The sequence below is a fragment of the Rattus norvegicus genome, chromosome 1, assembly GCF_021556685.1.
Source record: "Rattus norvegicus strain SHRSP/BbbUtx chromosome 1, alternate assembly SHRSP_T2T, whole genome shotgun sequence".
NCBI lineage: Eukaryota > Metazoa > Chordata > Mammalia > Rodentia > Muridae > Rattus > Rattus norvegicus.
This window is the reverse complement of record NC_141534.1, coordinates 36,183,937-36,210,012: the sequence shown is the minus strand read 5'-3', so window position 1 is coordinate 36,210,012 and position 26,076 is coordinate 36,183,937. Positions and strand designations below refer to the sequence as shown.

The following is a 26,076-nucleotide window of genomic DNA, read 5'->3' as shown; positions in this document are numbered from 1 at the left end:
ATCTGTAATTGTCCACATGGTGCTGTCCTTGAAGCTTACACAGAAGCATGTACACAAAGCTTAGCAACTGCAGGAGTGACTCCAGCCTTCGGCCTGTTTGCCCACCATACTCTGACCTAGAGAAAGAAGATTCTAATCTGATGACTTCTCAGAGTCAAACTCTACTTCCCTCTCTGCTGGTTCACTGCTGCAAATCACAAGTTCTTCAGCCAACAAAATCATGTTGAGACATCAGTTTAAGCGATTAAGGCTTTAACAGTCAGATTTTCAGAGGCTAAAAACATGTGCCCAAAGCAAAGCATTCCCCATGCAAGAGCCAGTATTCACCACTGCTTTTCTGAAAAGAAACCCTGGCTATTAACTGTGCCCAAGAATTATTCCCCACGGGCTCACGCGTGACATATGTGAAAGCAATGACTGCTGCATTCATTGCCAGTCCCTCAATCCATCTACAGTAACAGCAGCTGGGTCTCCTGTCTGGCTACATACCCACACACGTAAATGTAGCCATTCTCCTGAAGGAGGGTCCTGGCCACCTGCTGGCTGTGATGCTGGAGGTTGTCTTGCACATACTTTGCTGGGGCCTCCTCCTCTTCCTCAGGCGCAGCATCTCTTGAGAATGAGACCTTCAGGTGAGTCAAGACCCCAGTCTTGAGGAAATGCCTGAGCTCCTCCCTGCCACATAATAAGAGCATGGTCAGTGAAGGGTGGTGGTTAAAGATGCCAAGGTCTGCACATTACAGATGTCCAGTCACAACAGGTACAACTCCGTACCTGAACAAATAGTCTCTGTCCTTATGTCTGCAGCCAAAAAACAGCCACATTGCTCCAAAGTTTCCGTCTGGGTGTTGTTCTTGGAGTTTTTCTCTAATGTAAAAAGGAAATGTTTGATATAATGTGCACACAAATAAATATCTTTCCTCAGGAAATATCACCAACAAACAGGTCTGTAAAATATATCTTTTGACTGTTCCAAGTGACTCCTTTAAGATATTAGCATTTGCTATGTTTGGATATCCAGATAACCCAGATAGTTTTCATGCTCCAGCACTACGGACTGGCCCTGGACTCCTGTTCATACCAAGCAGATGTTCTACCTGAATTACAAAGCATCCCTCCAGACTAAAAAATACTGTTTTCTTTACCCACGGTGACAGATCACTATAGCACCTGATACTAGACAAAAACTTGCCTAAGTAAAAGTTTTACAACCAATACTCAATTATTCTAAAACACAGCAGAACAAAACGGGTAACCGTCTCCACCTGTGATGACGAGGACTGTATTCCACAGTCACAGCCTCTATGAATACCTACCTGTGCTGCAGGAAGCCAACAAAGGGGGCTACACCAGTTCCTGGACCCACCATTATGATGGGGGCCGACAGGTCATCTGGTAAGTGGAAGGAATTTGTTGCCCGAGGAGAGATAAGTATCTAGAATATCAAAGCAGCTTCAGTGAGTTTAAGAGAAGGAACATGAGAGTACATAACAAGACCATCTTGTGAAGATGCATGCGTGTTATCCCCAAGAGAAGCATGATGAAGTTAAACAGCATCACACCATGCTAAAGCCTCTCATAGTACAAAGGAATGAAAAGTTTGCTTTGCAAATATTCTTTTTTACCCACATCATAGGTGTTTTTCCTGAGCATATTTCTTTTACATGTGAAATGAAAGCACAGAGCAAAGAGTAAGTGAAGAGGAAGGCAGGTTCACTAAGCACAAGCATCCTTCTATGATGGCTGCTGGCGAGGGAGTCACTTTCCTCTGTCACTTTCCTCTGAGTCTGTAGTCCCTCGGTATATTCCCATCCCCCAGTGGCTGATGCCATGCTCTCAAGCATACAAAAAGCACCAAATCAGTAAGGTGAAATCACTGAACACAGAATCAGTAAATAAGGACACAAAGAGGGATGAAGACACGGTGGGACATCCTGGAGAAGCTGCGGTTAGGGAGGTGATCAAGGTACACTGTACACAATGTAGGAAATATTCAAAGAATATTTTAAAGCATTTTGAAAAGCTGTTTTAAATGACAGATGTAGTTGGGGCACAGCAATTAGCAGTCACCATGGCCCCACTGCCACCCCTGTTGTCCTGGGTTCATCACTGCCTCCACAGTCCAGACCAGTCACAGAAAAGACATTGTTTTCTACAGACAAGACAGCAACAACAGCTGACAACATTTGCAAGCTTAAGATGTGAGCACAGTGTTTTAGTATGGTAAGAGCTGAACTGTAGCAAAGCTGAAATCACACCATTTTAGTACCTCAGGAGCCAGAGCATCACTATGGTCTGCAGTCAAAACTTCTGTGTTTGGCTGAAGAAATGGAGCAACCAATGTGGCTAGCCAGCCTGTGCACACTCCCTTCCGCAGTGAGGCTGCAGTGGTGTTCGATGGAAGCTCTACGATGTTAAACACAAAGTGAAGCTTGTCTGGATGGAGTAAGCTGGAGCTGCAAAGACACAAGCAAGTTCTGAAGTATCCATTAAGGGACAGATGATGCTTTCTCACAATGCTGGTGCTGGGGGCACAGAGGACTCACCTGGCCACTGCTCTAGACAAGAGCCATCCTAACCCCAAATTGAGGTATTTCAGGAGAGATTACAGTTTTATCTACTCTGTCTTTATGTTTCAGTAAGTTTTGTAGAAAATGAGATGCTCCAAGGCTCTTCCTTCAAGACTCCCACTCACTGACTGATTTTATTACCATGCAAATGTGGGCCTACCACGCTGGGTATTATTTATTAAGAGGATAAGTTTGAAAATAAGTGAAGAAGGTGCACAGTTCAGAATCATGTGGAGACACTTTCACAAACCTCTACCACGTTGCATTACATGCAAACAACATAAGAAATGCAGGGAACTCACTCCCACAAGCTCATGATGCACTGTTGCTGAAGGCACAGGCCAGCTAGGAGTGCTCAGGACTGCAAGACTTGAGCCCACTGCCTTAAACAGGGGGATACCAAATGTCCCACCCAACCTTAACTGTGAAACCACAATACAGAAGTCCTGGGGCTCTTCAGATCAAACTGCTCTCTACAGAGCAGTGGAGTTTGCAGCAACTGGCATGGTCACTAGAGAGCTGGATGTTCAGGTTTCCCTAATGTTGGAGCTGAGATTATGCTAGTAAGTATTCATACCTTGGTGGGGAAGAGAACAGACCACCCAGGAGTGCATACATCCTGAGACTGCAGGACAGACTGCCACCTCTGCACACCTTGACCCACATCCCTGGTACAAGGGGAAACTATACAGCGCCTCTGGACACAGGGATATAGGAACAGTCACCAGTACCCGCGGTTCAGTTCTGTGCTGAGGACCGAACTGAACCGGCCAAATAGCTCCTTGCACCCGAATCCCATGGGGGAGAGAGCTGGACTCTCAGAAGTGTGGATACTCCTGAGATGTCAGAGGAGAATACCCTCTACCCATAGTCCAGACCCAAGAGGGAATCGAATAGTACCAACTGTGCCCGCTGGGTGCAAGGACCTACACGAGCAATGAGGGGCAGGACCCTTTGATTCCTGCCCATGCCTAGAGCTGGAAGACAGTCTCCAGGAGCGTGACAGACCTGAAATCAGAGCACCTGATCCCAGGAAAGGCTGAAATAAAGCAGAAAAACAGTTCTACAGGAGTGCTGACACAGAGGCCTACAGCAGGGTCAAGTCACTCTCAGAAGCAGCAAGACAAGCAAACACCAGAGACAACCCAATGGCTAGAGGTAAGCACAAGAACCTAAGGAACAGAAACTAAGACTACTTGGCATAATCAGAGCCCAGGTCTCCCACCAAAGGAAACACTGGATATCCAAACACACCAGAAAAGCAAGATTTAGATTTAAACTCACATTTTTTATAATGATGGAGGATTTTAAGAAAGACATAAAGAACTCCCTTAAAGAAATGTAGGAAAACACAAGTAAACAAGTAGAAGTCCTTAAAGAGGAAACACAAAAATCCCTGAAAGAATTACAGGAAAACACAACCAAACAGGTGAAGGAATTGAAAAATGGAAATAGAAACAAAGAAAGCACAAAGGGAGACAACCCTGGATATAGAAAATGAAAGGAAGAGACAAGGAGCCATAGATACAAGCATCACCAACAGAATGCAAGAGATAGAAGAGAGAATCTCAGGAGCAGAAGATTCCATAGAAAGCATCGACTCAACTGTCAAAGAAAATGTAAAACAGAAAAATCTACTGGCCCAAAACATACAGGAAATTCAGGACACAATGAGAAGATCAAACCTAAGGATAATAAGTGTAGAAGAAAGTGAAGACTTCCAACTTAAAGGACCAGTACATATACTCAACAAAATTATAGAAGAAAACTACCCTAACCTAAAAAAAGAGATACCCATAAACATACAAGAAGCGTACAGTACTCCAAATAGATTGGGCCAGAAGAGAAATTCCTCCAGTCAGTTAATAGTTAAACTACCAAATGCACAAAACAAAGAAAGAATTTTAAAAGCAGTAAGGGAAAACGGTCAAGTAACATATAAAGGCAGACCTAAAAGAATTATACCAGACGGGGTTGGGGATTTGGCTCAGTGGTAGAGCGCTTGCCTAGCAAGCGCAAGGCCCTGGGTTCGATCCCCAGCAACGAAAAAAAAAAAAAAAAGAATTATACCAGACTTCTTACCAGAGACTATGAAAGCCAGAAGATCCTGGACAGATGTCATACAGACCCTCAGAAAACACAAAAGCCAGCCCAGGTTACTATATCCAGCAAAACTTTCAATTAACATAGATGGAGAAACCAATATATTCCATGACAAAACCAAATGTAAGGAATATCTTTCTACAAATCCAGCCCTATGAAGGATAATAGATGGAAAACTCCAACACAAGGAGAGAAACTACACTGTACAGAATGCGAGAATATAATTTCCTTGCAATGAAACCAAAAGAGAGACAATCATAATTCCACCTCTAACAACGAAAATAACAGGAAGCGACAATCATTATTCCTTATTATCTCTCAACATCAACAGACTCAATTCCCCAATAAAAGACACAGACTAATAGAATGGATATGTAAAGAGGACCCAGCATTTTGCTACATGCAGGAAACACACTGCAGAGACAAAGACAGACACCACCTCAGAGTAAATGGCTGGAAAACAACTTTCCAAGCAAATGGCCCAAAGAAACAAGCTGGAGTTGACATTCTAATATCAAATAAAATTGACTTTCAACCAAGAGACATTAAAAAAGATAAGTAAGGACACTTCATATTCATCAAAGGAAAAATCAACCAAGATGAACTCTCAATCCTAAATATCTATGCTCCAAATGCAAGGATACCTACATTCATAAAAGAAACCTTACTAAAGCTCAAATCACACATTGCACCTCACATAATAATAGTAGGAAATTTCAAGACCCCACTCTCATCAATGGACAGATCATGGAAACAGAAATTAAACAGAGATGCAGAGAAACTAAGAGAAGTTATGAACCAAATGGATTTATCAGATATTTATAGAACATTCCATCCTAAATCAAAAGGATATATATACCTTCTTCTCAGCACCTCATGGAACCTTGTCCAAAATTGACCATATAGTCAGTCACAAAACAGGCCTCAACAGATACAGGAAGATAGAAATAATCCCATGCATCCTATCAGATCACCACGGTAAGACTGGTCTTCAATAACAATAAGGGAAGAAAGCCCACATGTACATGGAAGTTGAACAATGCTCTACTCAATGACAACTTGGTCAAGGAAGAAATAAAGAAAGACATTAAAGACTTCTTAGAATTTAATGAAAATGAAGATACAACATTCCTAAACTTAAAGGACACAATGAAAGGTCATAGCTCTGAGTGAATGGAAAAAGAAACAGGAGAGACACTTCTGGTTTTTAGCGGGAGTCCCAATCTCGCGCTCCCTGCCTCCAGCTCACTGCTCCCAAACCCTGTGGGAGAGAGAGCTCACCGCCCGGACAGGTGGGCACTCCTGAGACTGCAGAGCGGAAGAGAACACCAACACTGCCCACCCCTGCCCACATCCCTGGCCCAAAAGGAAACTGTATATGGCCTCTGGGATCCCGTAGGGGAGGGCCCAGGAGCAGCAAGTCTGTTGTGTCTGAGACACCGCCGGAACCTGAAGGGACGACCGGATAAACAGTTCTCTGCACCCAAATACCATGGGAGGGAGAGCTAAACCTTCAGAGAGGCAGACACCCCTGAGAAACCAGAAGAGACTACACTCTGCCCACATCTCTGACTCCAGAGGAAAACAACAAACGCCATCTGGGACTCTGGTGCATGGGGGCTCCTGGAGAGGGCGGCGCCAATCCTCCTGGTTGCTGCCCCCGCGGAGAGCTCATAAGCAACACCCTACGAGCAAACCTGAGCCTCGGGGCCACAGGTAAGACCAACTTTTCTGCTCCAAGTGACCTACCTGGTGAACTCAGGGAACAGGCCCACAGGAACAGCTGAAGACCTATAGATAGGAAAAACTACAGGCCCGAAAGCAGAACACTCTGTTCCCATAACTGGCTGAAAGAAAACAGGAAAACAGATCTACAACACTCCTGACACACAGGCTTATAGGACAGTCTAGCCACTGTCAGAAATAGCAGAACAAAGTAACACTAGAGATAATCTGATGGCGAGAGGCAAGTGCAGGAACCCAAGCAACAGAAAACAAGACTACATGGCATCATCGGAGTCCAATTCTCCCACCAAAGCAAACACGGAATATCCAAACACACCAGAAAAGCAAGATCTAGTTTCAAAATCATATTTGATCATGATGCTGGAGGACTTCAAGAAAGACATGAAGAACTCCCTTAGAGAAATGCAGGAAAAACATAAATAAACAAGTAGAACCCTACAGAGAAGAATCACGAAAATCCCTGAAAGAATTCCAGGAAAACACAATCAAATAGTTGAAGGAATTAAAAATGGAAATAGAAGCAATCAAGAAAGAACACATGGAAACAACCCTGGATATAGAAAACCAAAGGAAGAGACGAGGAGCCGTAGATACAAGCATCACCAAGAGAATACAAGAGATAGAAGAGAGAATCTCAGGAGCAGAAGATTCCATAGAAACCATCAACTCAACTGTCAAAGATAACGTAAAGCGGAAAAAGCTACTGGTCCAAAACATACAGGAAATCCAGGACTCAATGAGAAGATCAAACCTAAGGATAATAGGTATAGAAGAGAGTGAAGACTCCCAGCTCAAAGGACCAGTAACTATCTTCAACAAAATCATAGAAGAAAACTTCCCTAACCTAAAAAAAGAGATACCCATAAGCATACAAGAAGCCTACAGAACTTCAATTAGATTGGACCAGAAAAGAAACACCTCCCGACACATAATAGTCAAAACACCAAACGCACAAAATAAAGAAAGAATATTAAAAGCAGTAAGGGAAAAAGGTCAAGTAACATATAAAGGCAGACCTATCAGAATCACACCAGACTTTTCGCCAGAGACTATGAAAGCCAGAAGATCCCGGACAGATGTCATACAGACCCTAAGAGAACACAAATGCCAGCCCAAGTTACTGTATCCTGCAAAACTCTCAATTAACATAGACGGAGAAACCAAGATGTTCCATGACAAAACCAAATTTACACAATATCTTTCTACAAATCCAGCACTACAAAGGATAATAAATGGTAAAGCCCAACATAAGGAGGCAAGCTACACCCTAGAAAAAGCAAGAAACATTAGTCTTGGCAATAAAACAAAGAGAAGAAAAGCACACAAACATAACCTCACATCCAAATATGAATATAACAGGAAGCAATAATCACTACTCCTTAATATCTCTCAACATCAATGGCCTCAACTCCCCAATAAAAAGGCATAGATTAACAAACTGGATACGCAATGAGGACCCTGCATTCTGCTACCTACAGGAAACACACCTCAGAGACAAAGACAGACACTACCTCAGAGTGAAAGGCTGGAAAACAGCTTTCCAAGCAAATGGTCGGAAGAAGCAAGCTGGAGTACCCATTCTAATATCAAATAAAATCAATTTTCAACTAAAATTCATCAAAAAAGATAAGGAAGGACACTTCATATTCATCAAACGAAAAATCCACCAAGATGAACTCTCAATCCTAAATATCTATGCCCCAAATACAAGGGCACCTACATACGTAAAAGAAACCTTACTAAAGCTCAAAACACACATTGCACCTCACACAATAATAGTAGGAGATTTCAAGACCCCACTCTCATCAATGGAAACAGAAATTAAACAGAGACGTAGATAGACTAAGAGAAGTCATGAGCCAAATGGACTTAACAGATATTTATAGAACATTCTATCCTAAAGCAAAAGGATATACATTCTTCTCAGCTCCTCATGGTACTTTCTCCAAAATTGACCATATAATTGGTCAAAAAATGGGCCTCAACAGGTACAGAAAGATAGAAATAATCCCATGAGTGCTATCAGACCACCACGGCCTAAAGCTGGTCTTCAATAACAATACGGGAAGAACGCCCACATATACGTGGAAGTTGAACAATGCTCTACTCAACGATAACCTGGTCAAGGAAGAAATAAAGAAAGAAATTAAAGACTTCTTAGAATTTAATGAAAATGAAGGTACAACATACCCAAACTTATGGGACACAATGAAAGCTGTGCTAAGAGGAAAACTCATAGCGCTGAGTGCCTGCAGAAAGAAACAGGAGAGAGCATATGTCAGCAGCTTGTCAGCACACCTAAAAGCACTAGAACAAAAAGAAGTAAATACACTCAGGAGGAGTAGAAGGCAGGAAATAATCAAACTCAGAGCTGAAATCAGCCAAGTAGAAACAAAAAGGACCATAGAAAGAATCAACAGAACCAAAAGTTGGTTCTTTGAGAAAATCAACAAGATAGATAAACCCTTAGCCAGACTAACGAGAGGACACAGAGAGTGTGTCCAAATTAACAAAATCAGAAATGAAAAGGGAGACATAACTACAGAATCAGAGGAAATTCAAAAAATCATCAAATCCTACTACAAAACAGATATTCAACAAAACTTGAAAATCTGTAGGAAATGGACAATTTCCTAGACAGATACCAGGTACCGAAGTTAAATCAGGAACAGATACACCATTTAAACAACCTATAACTCCTAAAGAAATAGAAGCAGGCATTAAAGGTCTCCCAGCCAAAAAGAGCCCAGGTCCAGACGGGTTTAGTGCAGAATTCTATCAGACCTTCATAGAAGACCTCGTACCAATACTATCCAAACTATTGCACAAAATTGAAACAGACGGAGCACTACCGAATTCCTTCTATGAAGCCACAATTACTCTTATACCTAAACCACACAAAGACCCAACAAAGAAAGAGAACTTCAGACCAATTTCCCTTATGAATATCGACGCAAAAATCCTCAATAAAATTCTGGCAAACCGAATCCAAGAGCACATCAAAACAATCATCCACCATGATCAAGTAGGCTTCATCCCAAGGATGCAGGGATGGTTTAATATACGAAAAACCATCAATATGATCCATTATATAAACAAACTGAAAGAACAAAACCACATGATCATTTCCTTAGATGCTGAGAAAGCATTTGACAAAATTCAACACCCCTTCATGATAAAAGTTCTGGAAAGATTAGGAATTCAAGGCCCATACCTAAACATAGTAAAAGCTATATACAGCAAACCAGTTGCTAACATTAAACTAAATGGAGAGAAACTTGAAGCAATCCAACTAAAATCAGGGACTAAACAAGGCTGCCCTCTCTCTCCCTACTTATTCAATATAGTTCTTGAAATTCTAGCCAGAGCAATCAGACAACAAAAGGAAATCAAGGGGATACAGATCGGAAAAGAAGAAGTCAAAATATCACTATTTGCAGATGACATGATAGTATATTTAAGTGATCCCAAAAGTTCCACCAGAGAACTACTAAAGCTGATAAACAACTTCAGCAAAGTGGCTGGGTATAAAATTAACTCAAATAAATCAGTAGCCTTCCTCTACACAAAAGAGAAACAAGCCGAGAAAGAAATTAGGGAAACGACACCCTTCATAATAGACCCAAACAATATAAAGTACCTCGGTGTGACTTTAACCAAGCAAGGAAAAGATTTGTACAATAAGAACTTTAAGACTCTGAAGAAAGAAATTGAAGAAGACCTCAGAAGATGGAAAGATCTCCCATGCTCATGGATTGGCAGGATTAATATAGTAAAAATGGCCATTTTACCAAAAGCGATCTACAGATTCAATGCAATCCCCATCAAAATACCAATCCAATTCTTCAAAGAGTTAGACAGAACAATTTGCAAATTCATCTGGAATAACAAAAAACCCAGGATAGCTAAAACTATTCTCAACAATAAAAGGACTTCCAGGGGAATCACTATCCCTGAACTCAAGCAGTATTACCGAGCAATAGATAAAAACTGCATGGTATATTGGTACAGAGACAGACAGATAGACCAATGGAACAGAATTGAAGACCCAGAAATGAACCCACACACCTATTTGCACTTGATTTTTGACAAAGGAGCCAAAACCATCCAATGGAAAAAAGATAGCATTTTCAGCAAATGGTGCTGGTTCAACGGGAGGTCAACATGTAGAAGAATACAATTCGATCCATGCTGACCACCCTGTACAAAGCTTAAGTCCAAGTGGATCAAGGACCTCCACATCAAACCAGATACACTCAAACTAATAGAACAAAAACTAGGGCAGCATCTCGAAAACATGGGCACTGGAAAAATTTCCTGAACAAAACACCAATGGCTTATGCTCTAAGATCAAGAATCGACAAAGGGGGTCTCATAAAACTGCAAAGCTTCTGTAAGGCAAAGGACACTGTGGTTAGGGCAAAACGGCAACCAACAGATTGGGAAAAGATCTTTACCAATCCTACAACTGATAGAGGGCTTATATCCAAAATATGCAAAAAACTCAAAAAGTTAGACCGCAGGGAGACAAATAACCCTATTAAAAAATGGGGTTCAGAACTAAACAAAGAAATCACAGCTGAGGAATCCCAAATGGCTGAGAAACACCTAAAGAAATGTTCAACATCTTCAGTCATAAGGGAAATCCAAATCAAAACAACACTGAGATTTCAATACCTCACACCAGTGAGAATGGCTAAGATCAAAAATTCAGGTGACAACAAATGCTGGCGAGGATGTGGAGAAAGAGGAATATTCCTCCATTGTTGGTGGGATTGCAGACTGGTACAACCATTCTGGAAATCAGTCTGGAGGTTCCTCAGAAAATTGGATATTGAACTACCTGAGGATCCAGCTATACCTTTCCTGGGCATATACCCAAAAGATGCCCCAACATATAAAAAAGACACGTGCTCCACTATGTTCATCGCAGCCTTATTTATAATAGCCAGAAGCTGGAAAGAACCCAGATGCCCTTCAACAGAGGAATGGATACAGAAAATGTGGTACATCTACACAATGGAATACTACTCAGCTATCAAAAACAACGGCTTTATGAAATTCATAGGCAAATGGTTGGAACTAGAAAATATCATCCTGAGTGAGGTAACCCAATCACAGAAAAACACACATGGTATGCACTCATTGATAAGTGGCTATTAGCCCAAATGCTTGAATTACCCTAGATGCCTAGAACAAATGAAACTCAAGACGGATGATCAAAATGCGAATGCTTCACTCCTTCTTTAAAAGGGGAATAAGAATACCCTTGGCAGGGAAGAGAGAGGCAAAGATTAAAACAGAGACTGAAGGAACCTCCCCACAAGTGGCCCATACATATACAGCCATCCAATTAGACAAGATGGATGAAGCAAAGAAGTGCAGGCCGACAGGAGCCGGATGTAGATCACTCCTGAGAGACACAGCCAGAATACAGCAAATACAGAGGCGAATGCCAGCAGCAAACCACTGAACTGAGAACGGGACCCCCGTTGAAGTAATCAGAGAAAGGACTGGAAGAGCTCGAAGGGGCTCGATACCGCTTATGAACAACAATGCCAAGCAACCAGAGCTTCCAGGGACTAAGCCACTACCTAAAGACTATACATGGACTGACCCTGGACTCTGACCTCATAGGTAGCAATGAATATCCTAGTAAGAGCACCAGTGGAAGGGTAAGAAGCCCTTGGTCCTGCCATGACTGAACCCCCCGTGAACATGATTGTTGCGGGGAGGGCAGCGATGGGGGGAGGATGGGGAGGGGAACACCCATAAAGAAGGGGAGAGGGAAGGGTTAGTGGGATGTTGGCCCAGAAACCAGGAAAGGGAATAACACTCGAAATGTAAATAAGAAATAATTAAGTTAATAAAAAAAAGTAATAAAAAAAAAAAAAGAAAAGAAACAGGAGAGAACATGTGTCAGCAGCTTGACAGCAGACCTAAAAGCTCTAGAACAAAAAGAAATAAATAAACCCAAGAGGAGTAGAAGGCAGGAAGTAATGAAACTCAGCGCTGAAATCAACCAAGTAGAAACGAAAAGGACTATACAAAGAATCAACAAAACCAGGAACTGGTTCTTTGAGAAAATAACAAGATAGATAAACCCTTGGCCAGACTAACCAGAGGTTACAGAGGGTGTATCCAAATTAACAAAATCAGAAATCAAAATATCACTATTTGCAGATGATATGATATTGTACTTAAGTAACCCCAAAGTTCCACCAGAGAACTACTTAACCTGATAAACAACTTCAGCAAACTGTCGGGGTATAAAAATCAACTCAAACAAATCAGTAGCCTTCATCTACTCAAAGGATAAACAGGCTGAGAAGGAAATTAAGGAAATAACACCCTTCACAATAGTCCCAAATAATATAAAATATCTTGGTGTGACTTTAACCAAGCAAGCGAAAGATCTGTATGACAAGAACTTCAAATCTCTGAAGAAAGAAATTGAGGAAGATCTCAGAAGATGGAAAGATCTTCCATGCTTGTGGATTGGCAGGATTAATATAATAAAGATGGCCATTTGGCCAAAAGCAATCTACAGATTCAATGCAATCCCCATCAAACTTCCTATTCAATTCTTTATAGAGATAGAAAGAGCAATTGGCAAATTCATTTGGAATACCAAAAACTCCAGTATAGCAAAAAGTATACTCAACAATAAAAGAACTTCTGGGGGAATCTCCATCCCTGACTTCAAGCAGTATTACAGAGCAATAGTGATAAAAACTTTATGGTATTGGTACAGAGACAGGCAGATAGATCAGTGGAACAGAATAAAGGACCCAGAAATGAACCCACACACCTATAGTCACTTGATTTTTGACAAAGGAGCTAAAACCATCCAATGGAAGAAAGATAGCATTTTCAACAAATGGTGCTGGTTCAACTGGAGGTCTGCATGTAGAAGAATGCAGATCAATCCATTCTTATCACCATGTACAAAGCTTAAGTCCAAGTGGATCAAGGACCTCCACATCAAACCAGACATACTCAAACTAATAGAAGAAAAAGTGCGATAGAGTCTCAAACACATGGGCACTGGGAAAACTTCCTGAACAAAATACCAATGGCTCCTGCTCTAAAATAAAGAATCGACAAATGGGACCACATAAAACCGCAAAGCTTCGGTAAGACAACAGACACTGTCATTAGGACAAAACGGCAACCAACAGATTGGGAAAAGATCTTTACCAATCCTACAACAGATAGAGGCCTTATATCCAAAACATAACTGAAGAAGTTAGACCGCAGGGAGACAAATAACCCTAGTAACAAATGGGGTTCAGAGCTAAACAAAGAATTCACAGATGAGGAATGCCGAATGGCTGAGAAACACCTAAAGAAATGTTCAACATCTTTAGTCATAAGGGAAATGCAAATCAAAACAACCCTGAGATTTCACCTCATACCAGTGAGAATGGCTAAGATAAAAAACTCAGGTGACAGCAGATGCTGGCGAGGATGTGGAGAAAGAGGAACACTCCCCCACTGTTGGTGGGATTGCAGACTGGTACAACCATTCTGGAAATCAGTCTGGAGGTTCCTCAGAAAATTGGATATTGAACTACCTGAGGATCCAGCTATACCTCTCTTGGGCATATACCCAAAAGATGCTCCAACAAAGACACATGCCCCACTGTGTTCATAGCAGCCTTATTTATAATAGACAGAAGTTGGAAAGAACCCAGATGCCCTTCAACAGAGGAAGGGATTCAAAAATGTGGTACATTTACACAATAGAGTACTACTCAGTTATCAAAAACAATGACTTCATGAAATTCATAGGCAAATGGAATGAACTAGAAAATAACATCCTGAGTAAGGTTACTCAATCACAGAAAAACACACTTGGTGTGCACTCATTGATAAGTGACTATTAGCCAAAAAGTTCAAATTACCCAAGATGCAATCCACATACCATAGGAAGCTCTAGAAGGATGACCAAAACGCGGATGCTCCCACTCCTTCTTAAAAGGGGAAAAATATACATAGGAGGGGATATGGAAACAAAGTTTAGAGCAGTGACTCAAGGAATGGCCATTCAGAGCCTGACACACTTGTGGCCTATGTATATACAGCCACCAAAACTAGATAAGATTGATGAAACTAAAAAATGCATGCTGAAAGGGACTGGATATAACTCTATCCTGAGGGACACATCTAGAGCATGTCCAATACAGAGGTCAATGCTAGCAAGAAATCATTGAACTGAGAACAGGACCCCGTTTAGGGGAATTAGAAGAGGGACTGAAAGAGCTGAAGGGGCTTGCAACCCCCTAAGAACAACAATGCCAACCAACCAGAGCTTCCAGGGACTAAACCACTACTGAAAGACTATACATGGACTGACCCAGGGCTCCAAGTGGATATGTAGCAGAGAATAGCCTTGTTGGGTCCTGTCAAGGTTGGACTCCCAGTGCATGGGAATATGGAGTGGGGGCAATAAGGGGGATGTATAGGGGTAATGCCCATATTGGGGAGGGCTTAGGGGAGGGAATGGGGGCTTATGGATAGGAAACTGGGAAGGAGAATAACATTTGAAATGTAAGTAAAGAAATATATCTAATAAAATTTTTTTTAAAAAAGAACACATTTATCACATCAATGTTTCAATTCATCCCATCTATTCCACCAGCACTGCTTTTTGCATTCCCACCTCCATCCTCTGAGTGATCAGTATGACTGGCTTTTGGAATTTGTTTCCTTTTTCTCTTCTGAAAATAACTTTGCGAATGGATATCTTTCATCAAACTTTTAAAATAAAAATTGCATACATAGGTTAAAATTTTTTTTGTTACATCAGTCACTATTAAGCTAGGTACACCTATAACTTTGCTATTTAGATTTTGTGAACATTGTAATTTAGTGGGAGGTATGCCTTAGACATTTGTGTATTCTTAATAATAAAATATGCATTAGGGTTATGATTAAAAAAAGTATTCATACCTTGCGCACGAGTATGGTCGAGGCTGGAGTTTAGGAAGGTGCTCTAAAAATAAAAGAATTATTGAAATGGGAACAAAAGAAAATCCAGGCATACATTTAACTTTCTTGTTTAGAATATTCAAAATACCATGTTCTCATTTAAAATATTTTGAAGTACATAATGCAGTGATACACTGTTCAACTCTAAAGTCAGGATCCCTTCCTCCACATTGGCCTCAGGGTGAGAGTAGTAAGGGCAGAGCATGGACAGCCTACAGTCAACAGACTCACTGCTTTCATGTGTCTAAGGATCATCTAGAGAGATGCATCCCAGAGTTATCAGATGTGAAATAAAGTCAAGGCCTCAAGATTATCAAAGACAGTTAATTCAAGAAATACTTAGGAGCAGTAAGTACTTTTCCATCTTGTGTTTATATACTTAATAAAAACTTAATTTAAGTGTATGGCAGGGGACTTTCTGAAAGCAACTCCCGCAGAGTCCCAGTGCTTTCAAAATGCAGTGACTTGTGTAAAAGCAACAGTAAATGGTCCATATATGAAATATTTGCTTACAAATTTTGTAATTTTTTGTGAATAACATGCTTTATTTTTAATTTATTTGGGCAAAACATTGAAAAGTTCCTTCTAAAAAAGCTTGGGTCTTAATAAAGCAGGAAAACAAAGATTGGTACAAGGCTCATCTTAAGTTTCAGATGTTGTTAATTTTCCTTAAAGAAATGGGAAATTTCAATTTTGTAGGTCCTAATGACTCCGTCTAGCTCCTAACCTGTATTCTGCCCAGGCACCAGCCTCTACCACCTCCGTTATACCACTAAGCCAGAAAGCACCAGCCAAGCTGGCTTAGACAAAATAGGAGGGGGCGGGGGCGGGGCTGGCCTCATGTAAGGAATTTTTAAAAAGCATTTAAGGAGGAAGACAAAGAAAAAGAACACTAAGAAATTATGGGAAGAGAAAGCAAGACCTGACTAGCCGTTCCCTGCACAGGCCTTGAAAAGGCTCTTGATGGCTTTCCAAGAGGACTACATATGTTTTCATGCCATACATTTGAATGGTAACATCTGGCTCTGCCCCACTACAGGAAAAACTACTGCAGGAAAGTAGGGAAGGCTATAGGATCCTACAGGCGCATGGCCACCACTGCTGAAGCAGTGGCAGCTGGCTTGGCATGCCCCAGGTGTGCCAACCTGTATTACAAAGGCCGCTGTTCTTCCTGAACAGTGTGCTTCTCAATGCACTCAGATGCAAGTGTCCCACATTTCCCCAAAGCACATGGTTCAGCAGTTATACCACATGCTAATCAGCTTTGATGACGATCACTCTTTCCCTCTGAATATTCACTGTTAGAGAAACTCAGCTAAAAGACTTCACTGGAAAAAAAAACTAGAAAAGATGCTAAACTCCTACGTAAAAAAGTTAGTACTTAATTTATTAAAGAAAATGATAGTGACATTAGTAGAAGAAAAGAAATAACAAAGACAAAAAGAGTCAGAATGTGTGGAAGAAGGACTCCAACCTCTAAAAGACATCATTATAATCTGAAAACAACGCACACCATGGGTTCCTGACTCATCAACCACCAGTCCCGTTTAGCCATGTCCACACTGTATCTGCACAGGAGTGACTGCGAGACAGGAACAGCCAGTCTTTTTCACAGCACAGAGGCTCACTGACAATGCTTGAGGACTGGGGCAACTCACCCAGCAGGAGGTTGAGCGGAGGCTGGCAGGATGGGAAGGTAAGCAGGAGGTCTAGCAGGCAGACACTGGCATCTCGGATGAAGCGGTTGTAATCAGCTGCTCCCTGCTTACTGCAGAGCTCCTGAAGCCTCCGCTTTTCAGTGGCATCGCTGGTGTAATCCGAAAGGGCCCTCAAAAAAGCCTGAGGAAAGAGGTCAGCTATGGGCTACTCTGAGGCTACTGTTAGCTCTGTGAGTTCCAGGCCAGCCACAGTTACATGGTGAGAGCTTGTCTCAAATAAACAGATAGGTAGGTAGGTAAATAAATAAATAAATAAATAAGCAAATAAATAAAAGATCAAAGAAATGAGAAAGAACAAGCTCAAACAGCAGAAAATACTGCAAGGTTTTTAAAAGTATAATCATTTAAAATATTAGTTCTACTCTAAAGACTCTATTTTACACAAATGTTCAAAACAGGCATGCAAAGACTATCACAGCACAGAAATTTCTGCTTTGACATTATTTTTCCTCATAGAAACAGTTCACATGTTCATGATCAAACCAACAAATTATGGTGCACCCATTAATAATAACCTCAGTCTTTAACACAGACTAGATGCCTTGCTGTGGAAGAGGGATTCAATTTCAGACTTAAACTCGTAGGGTGTAGTTATAAAACTTTTATTTCCCATGTCACATCCCTATAGATATTTTTATACAGCATATTTTGCATAGTAAAAATATATTTACATATACTTTGTAAAATTTAAAAAACTGGTAAAATTAAAACAAAACTAAATTGATTGAAATTAAGAGATTCTCATCAAAATGAACTCTGTTTGCTTCCCAAGACCAGCAGTGCAGCAGGCACCTCCATAAAGCAGTGTGGAAGCCCATCTTTAATTACCAGGTCTCTCTGCTCAGACAATTCAAGTCTAGTAAAACAGTTTAGAAAACATTTAGTTTACAGAATATTTAGGAAAAAATCATCCGCCAGCATTTTAAATACAGTTCCTGGTGTAATACTAACCTCTAGTGGCTCAGTCTATTTCAAGATTCCTGTAAACCCATCCATTTCCCAAAGGTTTCCCATCCTGCAGTAACCAAGCGGCACTATAAGATCTGTAGTAATACAGTAGATGTGAGGATGCATCAGAACACGGCATCTTCCAGAGCTCTGAGGGCCAGAGGGCCAGCATCAGGGTCCATAGCTCTAAGCCTTCAACAGAACCCTGTTCACCTTCAAGTTTCTCAGACAAGACAAGGAGATGTACCTTTTTAGGAACTGCTCGTATTTCAAGACACCAGGTGAAGATGAACTGGAGAGAACTCCCCTCAGGCACATGCTGGGGCAGAGAAGCTCCTTGCAGGTGAGGCAGGAAGAATGTCAGGCCAGAGAAAAGACACATCCACGAACACATATTTAGAACATACTCTGCATTCAGCAAATACAGCTAGTTGCAACACTTTACACTACAGCGCTACCAAACGTGATGACTTGTGGCAATGTCCAAGCAGTGACTGAGATAAATGTGACAGGAAAAAAAAATACCACTACATAAAAGGAAAAGAATGATAAATTCAAAATGTACCAAATAAAGTAAAAGAAAATTATCTAAAATTAAATTATAAAATGGCAAAGATGACCATGTTCCATTAAAATTAGAAATAACTTCAGGGGCTGGAGAGATGGCTCAGTTATTGAGCATGCTAGCTGTCTTCTAGAGGAGCCCAGTTCACAAGACCCACATGCCTGTTAACTCTAGATCCACACAACCATTCCTGGCCTCAACCAGGCACACATGCTCACATACACGCTCATGCACACACACACGCACACACCCCACAGACACATGCACACATATACTACAGACACACATGTATATCACAGACAAACACACAGACACACAGACACACCAGACACACCCCCACACATACACCACAGACACACACACTCCATAGACATACACACTCCACAGATATACATATATATCACAGAAACACACACATACACACACACCAGACAAAATAAAAACTCTTTTTGAAAAATGGGAACTTTAGGACTGAATAAGTTGAAGATTATATGCAAGTAATATTAATATTTTAAATAATAAAGTTTCTTTTATATACATAAAAATTATTTTTATAAAATAAAATATCAGTATGAGAAATAAACATAATAGGAATTTTACATAAAGGCTCAAGCTCCTCTCGTGCCCACAAGTACTCAACACATGTAAAGTCCATCACCACACTATTCACTGTAAGAAAGAACAGCAAAAAGAACCTGTCAGCGCCAGGGTTTGCTTGTGGTTATGGGTGTACATGTGGTGTTTGTGTGCATATGCACAGGTAGAGATGTGGCTGGGCTGCAGCATCTGCACAGCCAGCACACAGGATGCTGGGTTTGTCCACCATCCATCCTACCTTTCTTCTTGGTGTCCATCTTAATTTTCAGGATGACCCGGTGTGCTTGTTTGTCAGCCAGCTGCAGCCTTTGCAGCAAGTCTTCTACTTCAGAACCACTGTTTGGACAGATCACATTGAAGGAATCTCCAGGTTGATGGGAAAACTCTACTTTCTAAAGAAGGACCAAGGTGAGATAGAAAAGAAAAATCCTATGCATTAAAAAGTTTAAGGTATAGAGTAACAAGCTGTTTACATTATGCCTATCTTAGTATAGGAACTCACAAACTAAATGTAACCAAAAAAGAGAACCCAATTTGACTAGTCTAATTAGTCAAACACTTTTCTTAGTTGTTACTCCAGAAAAGACCAATATGTGTGTGTGTGTGTGAGAGAGAGAGAGCGTGTGTGTGTGTGTGTGTGTGTGTGTGTGTGTGTGTGTGTGTGTGTGTGTGTGTATACACAAGCGCGCACTGGGTATGATGGTGTACACCTTTGATCTCATCATTTGGGAGTCAGAAGCTGGCAGATGTCTTGAATTCTGAGAGCAGCCTGGTTTACAGAGATATAATCTTTAAAAAACAAAACACACAAAAACATGCCAGAAGCAGATGAAGGTCTAGCCAGTAAGTTGCAGACTGAAGTTCAGATCCTCAGAATCCACATAAATGCTAGCTGGGTGTGTGCTCACTTGTAAGTCCAGCCTTGGAAGGTGGAGACAGGGGAAACCCATCTAACAGCAAGTTTATGGAGAACAGCCACATGGAGAGCTCTGAGTCTGACAGAGAGACTGCTTCAATGAATGACAGGGAACATTATTCCAGGAGGATTCCTAACATAACCGTCTGGCACACGCACACAAAATACACTTGCACATTTAATAGACATGGAGATTTTATCACTAACAGACATGAACCACTAGGTTAGGATGCCTGCCATCTCTTTTCTCTATCAGGAAGCTCTGCTGAACTCTCACAGACAATCTGAGGTGCTCTGATTTCATTAATTAGTGGCTAAAGGATCCCTCATAGAGTGAGCAGACACAGAGAGGCTCATGGATAGAGTTCAAATGACCACATAGAGTTCTTGACACCACAGGCAAATGACAAGTACAGCCAGACACTACAGGCAAATGTTCTCTACTGTTACTTTTTTGGAGAGATCCCAAAATCTTTTCAGATTCTCCAAAGAATCAGAACACCTGCTTGGAGGAGTTAGTGCTTTCCTGACAGTCTATCCTCGATTTTCTTTCTGCCTTGCTGGCTGACCTCAAGTGGACAGCTTCTTTCTGTGGGTCTGACACAGGCAAATGCCACCTGAACTCCATTAGTCTCTCCTGGCTTATGACGATGGCAACAGTGCTACATTCTCCACTGTCAGTGCCCTTCATATCTCACTTCTGCTCTAAAGTGGAATGAGTGAGGAGGAAATGATAGATCAGGAATAAACTGGCCAGGCGTCTTGCCAGAGACCTCTCCTCCTCCTGGGTGTAGAACCCAAGCACCCAAAGGGCAACCATGCTGAGAAGGACCTCGGCAACCACTTACTGAGATGTCCAATTCCAACAGCAGAGTGGTCTTTATGGCATCGTTTGTAGTCAGCTCAACAGCTTTTGAAATTGGAACTTGAAAAATTGGATCGACTGATGGTGGCACAGATGCTTGGTTTTCATCCTTGAGAAACAAATCGGATAAAATATAATGAAATGCAATTTTCAAGCTGTGAAGATGGGTTGGTCAGTAAAGTACAAACACAAAGACCAGTGTTCAATCCCCAGAATCACATTAAAAAGCTGCTGAGACAGACAGAGCCCCAGGGCTTACAACCATCCAGCCAAGGCCACTGGTGAGCAGGCCTGTCATAGGAAGCGTAATCTTAGTTTTAGTTACTTCAGAGGCAGTAAGTGGCCCCAGTAAGGACAGCACAAGCCTTAGGAAACAGTACTGAAACCTAATTCCTTGCAATATTTTCCAGTTCCTCTTCTAACTTGATTTTATTACATTTAAAAATAGAAATCATTTTAACAAATGACAGCCAAACAACTTTGCACAACTTGGAAGGCTGGGGGCAAATCAGGGATGGATGCTGGAGCCCGCCCAGTGTGGAACTCTGGGAATGTGACCCTCAGAGGACTACCTTCAGCACTGGTTAAGCTCTCAGCTTCATCTGCAGGAAGCACTCAGCCTGCCTCAGCCACCTCCCCTTTGAAAACAGCCTAAATCTAATGACTATAATGACTGTAAACACAGGCCATGTCTCTCAACTCCAGACTAACGAAAGAACAGTCAGTTTTCCGAATCCCAAGAGATGCTGCAGCCTTTGCTGAGAGTGTACCACAGCTCAGCTTCTCATTGTGTCTACTCCTGCATTTATCCCTCCAGCCCAAATACAACACACCCAAGAAAAAAGCATCTCACAGTTTGACTCTTGGGATCAGTGACATTCGATGCTAGAGTAGTCTAATCGGGCTGATAAAACAGGAGTCTGGATCTGGGCATGCATCTGAGTGATGAGATCTTCTGTACTGTCACGGGTGGAAGGCAGAGCTGCAGCGTAACAGCAGTGTCCGTACAGGGTAGGGGAGTACGCCATTAAAGGCTGGGAGAGCCTGGATAAGATGGAATGCCGAGGCTCTGCTCTGCACCTTGGTGCTAGATGAACCCAGAGCACCTTAGAGATGATGTAACAAGCTGACCACTCAGCAGCTCAGAGTGAAGACAGAAAGGCTTTGTCAGAGATAGAGAAATGGACTTCTGCAACATTAAGCCATTTGAGACAGAGACAGGCATGGCTTTTCTGGAAGGGCCAGATAGTAAGTGCTTTCTTCTTTGCAGACCTCTGGTGAGAGTAGCCAGAGACACACTACACAGCACAACAGGCACGGCTGCTGGAGGAACAGGAGGCACAGTAGAGGAGACGTTGCACTTGGTCCAGAAATGTAGACCTCTGATGTGAAAAACAAACAGAGCACAACGCAAACACCCACAGCTCAGCAGCATATGAAGCACAGAACATGAAATAAATCTCTCACCTGGCCAAGAGACTCCTGAAGATAGACCTCCAAATATTCTGGGGACACAGCAGGAATACTTAGAGAGCTCTGTGAGAGTGGGGGAACCGAGTTAACAAGCGAAGAGTCAAAGTCTTCGATCCGACTTGGCTGATTCTTGTTGGTCTCATTTTGTTCCTGAAGCTCAGAATCCCTTTTCCCCACGTCTTCTAAACTTAGAAGTTCAACTTGTGACTGGATGTGCAACAACTCTGGCTTCATGGCCATACTCAAGGGGGCATCTGATGCCTGTGCGAGTGTGTCACTGTCACTCATGTCTTCTTGTCCTCCGAGTGACTTAAAGTGCTTTGTGAGAGCAGGCCAGAGTCCATCAATCCATGGTTCTACCACGAGCTCTAAACTGGTATGGATAAAAAGCAAGAAAAACCAAATGCCTAGGTTGTCTGTTTGCATATAGCAATTGTCCGTTTGCATATAGCAATGAGATATCAGTAGTTTGTGCATTTGACAGAGGACTATATGCAGCTGTTAGAAGTGCTAAAGAGACTATTAAAAATACAAGTAATTAACTTTCAAAAGAACAGACCTGTGCTGATACACACTCTGTATAATCTGAGCATGCATACAGAGCAAAGAGCTGAGATGCAATAGAAGCTGTTTAGCCCTGGTAACAGGGATAGAATTACTCTTGTAGCTGGCCATCTGCAAGTTAGGGAGCTAGCTGTTTACAGATGTGTTCATTCCTGATGTCATTAACAGAGCTTAGCTATACTCATGTTATAAATGATCATTCCACCAGCTGAAGGCACCACTTATTTTGTCTACTGCACTTACTGATCTTTGTCCTGCAGGTATCGTCAAGAAATCATCCTCAATTAAATGTAAATATGTGACTAAATAAAAACTTCCCTTCCTTTCTACCAATCAATGAATGTGTCCTTTACATTTTTTAATCAATTAACTTTTTTTAAAAGGAAAGTTGGATTAATCACACATTCATTCCTATCTTGCAGAAGTTCATCAAGGACTAATAAAGTCTAACATAGCTGCAATATTCTTGAGATGTGTGAACAGTGTTGCCAAAGAGAGGGCTTGGGCAAGACAGTGTCAAAACACTGAAGAGAAGAATGATCACTTTTCATCTCAACTGAAAGGCACGTCACTAATCACTAAAGCACATGAGGATCAGGAGGTTCATTCAGACCTTTGTCTTCCTAGGACTCAGACTGGAAGTTCATGAACTCTGCACTGTGTTTACCCTGAGGAGTCCTCATGAACGCAAGTTTAGTGGTAAGTTACATGTAAAGCATCACTCCTGTACTTGAGAAAGAGTAAGACAATGCTATCAGTATTGCTGAAGGGAGCTAAGGTCCACCCAGCACCCACTGTGAAGAAGCACAATACTAAAGGTCACAAGCATCAGTCTGTCTGATCCCGCCCTGAAGCTTCACAGTACACCCTGCCATTATCTATCACAGGTACAGAAACATGAGTGACGAAAGCTTTGGTCACCAAGAGGGGGTGGAAGATGTCAACCCGGGCATGTGAGTGCGAATGCATTCTCTGCTTCAGTCTGGAGGAACATCACACAACAATGTCTCCCACTAGCACCTTAACCTCGGACACATAAAACAGTTAGACTGACCGGGGAAGACACGCAAACTACTGAAACACCCTCAGGAATTTTAATACTTGATGGAAGAGGTGACTCAGGATCCTTTGACGACATCTATGTGCAGTATTATAGGAAACAAGATTAATGGACTGATACAAGCATTATCCTACAATTAAATATAGCTCACAAAAAGCTCAAGATGAAGCTGCAGAATGAACAGTAACGTGTGGAAATTGTCTGCAGTTGAAGGAAATCACAGAAGCCATGGGCACCAGGCAGGAAGAGCGGAAACATGAGAAGCCCCCCACTAGCGAGAAGCGGGACACTACTGATGTCATTATTTCCTTAAACAGGTTATTTACTAGGCACAGTGACTGGAAACTCATTCAGGTTTTTACCTGGTCAAAACAAAACCACAACAAGAAAACATGCACGACTATCTGGCTACAGCAAAGACAGTCAAAGGCTGAGCAGCAAACTGTGACTGGACAACGCTGAAGACCTGGAAAGAAACACATTAGGAGAACTGGGAAGGCTGTGCACAGGCTCAAACAGCAAGATGTAAACATGAAAATGAGAAAAAGGCTAATAGTGCAACCTTTATGATGGAGAGATAGCCAAGACATGCCATGGCTAGTGATGCTCAGCCTGCAGGGCTCATCCCCTAAGGGAGATGCAAACAGTGCTCTGTGTGCAGGGCTCAGAGAAGACAGATAGGCGATATCAATGTGGCCAGAGAAAATGCTCACTCATAAATACATCTATACCACGTAAGCGGTGCTGGGTGGTTCTCTTTTCCCAGGGGGACATGGAAGATGGAGGACACAGGCCACCCAGATTCTAGTCATCCGGGCTTCCTGGGTCCCAGAGCTAAAATGCTGAAGTTATAATGAGACTCTTGGATGACTGTCAGTGCTAAGGCAAAGCAAATGTCTTTTTATAAGCTTACAACTTCCATCACGAGTAGAGTTTGCTGAAAAGACAAATGTGCATTGCCCTTACCCTACGCAGTCATCGGCATGTCCAGTGTCATAGAAATGCTGGGCTCCAAGCTCCTGAAGTCGTTTATCAATTACTTTCCCTCCATTGCAGAAGTATGTGTATTCTGAGTCACCCAAACCTAGAGAGCCCAAATACATACTCAGGGAGAATGAAGGCTCATTGATATGACAGTGAAATAAAATGTCTTAGTACTACCCCACGCTCTTACATATACATCAAGTATAACATATAGATCGACATTTCTTTACTTTTTCCAGTAATGGTATGTATGAAATGCTTTTCTACTGTATATCACAAAAGCACCAGATAGACACAAAACAAATACAGGCTACTGGCCAAAGAAATACATGTATTTAACATTCCTGCTTCCATGAGTTATAATAATAATATAGGAATTTGAAAAAACGGGTAAAGCTGGTTTTGAGACCCAGTGTCTGTACTGAACACTTGCCTGACTCTGAACATGACTACCAAGGACAGCCTCTGAAGCAAACACACTCTATGCATGTAAGGAACACAGCTACATCTGCTTGCTTGCATGCCACAGTGGTTCTGAAACCACAACAACAGTACCCAGTAGCTATGATAGTGACTATGTAAGCTACAAAGCCTCAAATATTGATCTCCCCCCAACAGTATTTGGCACTTCTGACACACGTGCAAGACAAGCAGAGGCTGTGCGTGCCTCTGCCGGGTCAATTTAAAGAACTGCTGCAGTCTTGTATCCTGGGAAAGTAAGGCTCCACATCTGCTCAAAAATTCAAAACTCAAGTTCTCACTTTAACTGTCTCATGGCTTGACAAAGGAGTGAGCGTGTGGTAGGAGCACACATGGGCTGACTAGGATGGCTGGATCAGGCTTCAATACGATCTTTATAGAAAAGCTTCAAAACCCGAAACACTACTTACACTGTGCCTGGGGTTAGAATGGAGACTCTAAGCAGGGTAGATTATCTGTGCTAGATACTCTCCCAAGCATATTTATCAAAGAT

At 41.8% G+C, this 26,076-nt stretch overlaps 1 protein-coding gene across 15 annotated transcripts in view; it reads right to left on the bottom strand.

Annotated features, from left to right (window-relative positions):
• Nucleotides 1-26,076, bottom strand: part of Mtrr (5-methyltetrahydrofolate-homocysteine methyltransferase reductase) — a 32,370-nt gene that overhangs the window by 2,729 nt on the left and 3,565 nt on the right. For 5 of the 15 annotated variants that reach the window (XM_087645659.1, NM_001438251.1, NM_001438255.1 and 2 more), the window contains 11 exon segments: nt 25,086-25,203; nt 22,490-22,868; nt 21,006-21,131; nt 19,480-19,633; nt 18,327-18,415; nt 17,072-17,252; nt 15,375-15,417; nt 2,270-2,456; nt 1,317-1,435; nt 775-867; nt 490-675 (listed from right to left, as the gene is read on the bottom strand). In XM_087645659.1, coding sequence (XP_087501785.1) covers nt 490-675; nt 775-867; nt 1,317-1,435; nt 2,270-2,456; nt 15,375-15,417; nt 17,072-17,252; nt 18,327-18,415; nt 19,480-19,633; nt 21,006-21,131; nt 22,490-22,868; nt 25,086-25,203 — 1,675 coding nt within the window. 15 annotated transcript variants of the gene reach the window in all.